The sequence below is a fragment of the Egretta garzetta genome, unplaced genomic scaffold (assembly GCF_000687185.1).
Source record: "Egretta garzetta isolate BGI_Z169 unplaced genomic scaffold, ASM68718v1 scaffold434, whole genome shotgun sequence".
Taxonomy (NCBI): Eukaryota; Metazoa; Chordata; class Aves; order Pelecaniformes; family Ardeidae; genus Egretta; species Egretta garzetta.
The window spans coordinates 383,043-387,536 of NW_009259584.1; the positions used below are offsets into that span (position 1 = coordinate 383,043).

Below are 4,494 nucleotides of genomic sequence, written 5' to 3' on the forward strand. Positions count from 1 at the left end.
ACTGCATCACATCGACATTTGGTAAAGTAAAAATATATCACTTGGAAAAAAAGACAAAGCCAGTAAAGTCCTTTTAAGATTGCCAATTGCCTCCACGTTATCAGAGACTCGAATGTGCTTTCCCAATACTGTAGCTCTCACACGCAAAGTGTTTCTTGCAGTATGAGCAAAGCTCAAACAGGCGGCATCTGCAAGGGTCGAACCAGTTTAGAAATTTAACAACCATATCATGAGTGCATGAAACACAATATTTTCTTTATAGTATTTATAAATATATCATACAATACTGTTTCCTGTTATGTCATATACCAATATGGCATTGTACAATAAGCATAATGCCATCTGATTCTTACAAAAGCGAATCATTTAAACAAGTCAGTAAATAAAACGGTAATACCCGCTTTTAGGCATACAGATTGTAAAACTGAAGTTTACTTTTCTTTTGATCGGTTCTGCGCAGCAACAGAGAAGTAAAAGATGCAACATAAGAATCAAAATGGCTAATACGCAAAAATTGTTATTCACAGTGACATGGCTACATATATGCATTCTTCTATGCATATTCTTTCCGTTTCGTTGGATTTCAAGATGAAAAAGCACTTGCTTTCTACAGGTTCACAAAACAGCATAAGAACAATAACAATCGAAGAGAACGCAATGGAGGAGTTAGTCTGGATTAACAAACTACTTCCCGGGATTTGTATCGACTTCTGGAGACTCCCGAGTCCAGATGATGATGGGGACGGAAACAACTCCGCATCACTCAGAAGAGGTGAAGGTGTAACTTTTGTTTGCTTCCCAGTCCTCTGAAAACAATTTACATTTCAATCTTGCGTTTCCATTAACGTCCATCCTGAATGTCACCTAGTCCGCCTTTTATAGCCAAGTTCAGTGTCACTACAAAAGAAAGCAATTTGGACGATAGTCACATGGATTAGCATCTATAAAGCTGTAATGGCATGGAGAGATCTATATAAAGGAGGGGCGGGGGCGGTAGCCTGGTTGGCCCGTCAACCAGATGAAGTGGCCGAGGAGCCATTTATCGATGTTTTCCGTGCTCTGTTGGTAAAGGAGGACTGGTGGTTACTGCTGGGGCTGCTGCTGGTGCCGTTCATGGTGCTGGAGATGTGGGGGAACTGGGGGTGAGGAGACTGGACCGGCGTGCTGGGGCTGGGCAAACAGGAGGAGGTGGAGGGGATGCCCCCCGCCGGGCTGCTCGCCTTGTCGCTCCCAGAGTCACTTTCCAGCTCCCCGCTATTATTCAAGCCTTCCCTCTGGTGACTGATCTTCATCCTCTTGCAAGTAGGTCGGACCCGGTATTTCAGGGGGAGAGGCCCGTTCTGCAAGGCAAAAGGGAGACCCTAGTAAGCGCCCTCCCCAGGCCATGACCCACACCCCCCGGGGGCAGGCATGCTGGACCTACTCACCCGCCTCCAGGTGTAGATGTAGGCAATATCCATTAGGGTGTAGTAGTCCTTCAGAGGCTCCTCTTCATACATCACATCAATCTGCTCAAGATACAAATCCTTGCGTTAAGGAGCAGCCAGGCATTTACCCCCAGCGTACAATTGCTCTGAGGGGAAAGCAGCCCCGCTGCCATATATATCAGAAAATTGAAAATAAAAAAGCTATACCAAAACCAGCCAGGAATTTTCATACCTATTGGAAACATTTGAAATACACTAAGGAGCAATTTTTAGATACCTCGATATTTACAGCATTTAAAAATTACAGAGCATCACCAAACTTTCCAGATAGATATTTCAAAAATGATGTTCATAATCCCATCAACGTATAGCACATACCAGGACTACTTGGTAGCTAGCACTTGCTGGAAGTGGCCGTAACCAGCATTAGCGGGCTTAGCGTAGCGTGACCGATTTTTTTAAAAAATGGGTCTTTCCCCATAGGTACCTGGAAAGTGTTGGGTATATCCATTTTACTCCGCAGGAACTTTCTTAGATGCATCACTGTCATTGCTGCTGGGCAGCGTAAGTATCTTTTGTCATTCACCTGATGGCATAGTAAAGAAAATCAGTCTACGAAGAACAAGCAGTCACTCCCACCAAAGCTGTATTCTAACATTCTACGTCATTTAAAAAGAAAAAAAAAGTGCTTTATTAAATTATAAACTATAATAGAACAATTTCTGCTGCCTTAGAAGGAACAAGAGTAATAAGCGGTAAATTACAGTTCCAGAGAAAGTAATAAAAAAATGCAACTCATTTTATACATAAAGATTTGTATCTGATACTAAATGTCTTTTTAGGATATGTATGCATTACATATTAATTTTTAAATTAATTGATAATTTATTAAAATACAAATTTATTGCAGAATTTGACAAAAAAAATCAGATTCTGCTTTAAAAGTAACACAGTGAGTATTTTTTTATTTTAAAAAGTTGCTTACATAAACAGCTGTATGAAGCCGTTGTACCTCTTCTGTACCTAGGGCCATTAGAGGAGGTGTGCTGCTTTTGTTCTAGGCACACATACCTAGGTATTTTTCTCAGCTACAAACCTGCCCCAAAGATGTTTGTGTGTGTTGTGTTTCCTCTGGAATAAAGGAAAGTTATTTACCTCTTCCTTCGATTTTTCTTTCTCCTTATTTCCTTTCCGTTCCAGTCTGTGAGAAGAAATGAAACAATTACAACAAATAATAAATATAGCTGCTATCAGTCAGGTAAACATAAAATATTGCCATTCTGGAACTTGCCTATTCTGGTCAAAGAATTCAATGGATAAGCTTATTATCTCGTCGTCTGTTATAATTCTTTTGTCTTCGTCAGCCACTTCTCCCCTGTCTTCATTAGAGCCATTGGCAGCTGCGCAGAAATTTCCACAATAATTTACATTTTGAAATTCAAATCAGGAAGAATGGCAATTCTCAGTAACAAGAAAGACAAAAAAAAAATCTCCACAGTAAGATTATGAATTAAAGCTACCTAACTGTTAAAACAATAAAACTTTTATTACGCTGAATTTACTTCTTAAAATTCTGTCACGGTAATGCACAATTTGTAAGTTAAAAAGGAAACAGCAAGGCATCTAGGCCAGGGCTACATTTATTAAAGTTGCGAACGAGAAGCTTTTACCATCAGCCGACGGATGAGCAGCATAAAAATCCCGTCTTCTTTTCATTTCATCTAGATGGAAAAGCATACATTTTTCTTTTAGTATCTGCTCTGTAACTCCCGGCAGTGGCACAGGATAGCAGCTCTGGTTTTCTTTTTCTGCTCTTAAGGAAAAACTACTTACTTTTGAAAAGGCCTGGTACTAGCTTGTATACAATATCTTGGAGAGTTTTATCTGACCTGAAAAAAAGAACAACCCCAAAACATAAAATTAAGCAAGTGATATTTTTAATCCAAGCGGCAGCTCCTCATTTATAATCTTTCACAACAATGAGGCATCTTCTACAAAGTGGGAGGCTGGCCATAAAAAGTTAACTTAGGAGACCTTGCAATCAAACTTAACGCTGCTCTAAATACCGCTATAAACCAAAACTCATCCGTGCTGCCACAACTGAAAAATAATTCCCTCGGACTGCAGGAAGGCCTTGAAAACTACAGGTCCCCCCCTAGAAAATAAAGAGAGCAAAAAGCAACACCGACGAGAAAAATATTTCTGAAAGGAGAAGCATGCTTTAAAGCTCTTAGCTTGGAAAGTTTCAGCAAGAGTTTTCGTGACTAGGAACGATGGCTGGAGTGCAGCATGTCTGGGAGAAATAGAAAGTGGAGGTAGAAACTGCCGAGATGGTACGGATGAGGAGGGGAGAGAGGGGAGAGGCATTGCATCAGCGGTTGACCGATGCAAAAAAAGACCTACAGAAACTTTCTGTCTCGCCTCCAGAGAAATCTTCAATTTCAATCACTGACAAAACTCCAAAGAGAGAGCGCACACACACGAGTTAGCTTGTAAATTGACAAGTCCTTTCAGATTTAAATCGCAGACGAGGAGATAACATCGACACGACTGCGGCTGGTCTCCCCATAGAAAGTAAAATAAGAGATGCGGGGTGCGCATTGCATCTTGCTCCTACCTTATATTCAAAAGCGGTCGAGTTTTGTGAACTTGGACATCACAGATAGGACAATACTTGCTGGTCTCCAAATAACGCACGATACAGGTCTTACAGACTGGAAGTCAAACACGAAAAGCCTTTTAGTGGTGGTCGTAGGGGACGCTCAGATATGCATAGATAGAGGTGCGATTTTCCAAACTATGCAAGCTAGAGCAAATCGTCCATTGTCAGCAGCGCGCTGCTTAAGCTAAACAAATACCCAAATAAGCTGCAATTACCATGAAAAGGGGACGCGGAGAGTACATATATTATTACTTTAACAAAGACCGCAGGGCCGTCCTCGGAAAAACTGCACGGCGGCCGGGGCCACCTACTTCCCAGCCCGTCGGGCAGGCGGAGGGGCGGCGGGGCCCGGGCACCGCGGGGGGCTGGGGGGTTGGGCTTGATTGGGTTTTGGGTTTTTTTTTG

At 41.8% G+C, this 4,494-nt stretch overlaps 1 protein-coding gene across 1 annotated transcript in view; it reads right to left on the bottom strand.

Annotated features, from left to right (window-relative positions):
• Positions 1-512: 512 nt before the first annotated feature.
• The window catches only part of LOC104125272, a 45,446-nt gene continuing 41,464 nt past the window's right edge, over positions 513-4,494 (bottom strand). Inside the window, exons 8-15 of the mRNA XM_009637711.2 lie at positions 4,045-4,141; positions 3,261-3,316; positions 3,098-3,148; positions 2,719-2,827; positions 2,583-2,628; positions 1,915-2,013; positions 1,428-1,508; positions 513-1,340 (exon numbers count right to left, since the gene is read on the bottom strand). Coding sequence (XP_009636006.1) covers positions 1,011-1,340; positions 1,428-1,508; positions 1,915-2,013; positions 2,583-2,628; positions 2,719-2,827; positions 3,098-3,148; positions 3,261-3,316; positions 4,045-4,141 — 869 coding nt within the window. The 3' untranslated portion in view covers positions 513-1,010. The remainder of the gene's footprint in view (positions 1,341-1,427; positions 1,509-1,914; positions 2,014-2,582; positions 2,629-2,718; positions 2,828-3,097; positions 3,149-3,260; positions 3,317-4,044; positions 4,142-4,494) is intronic.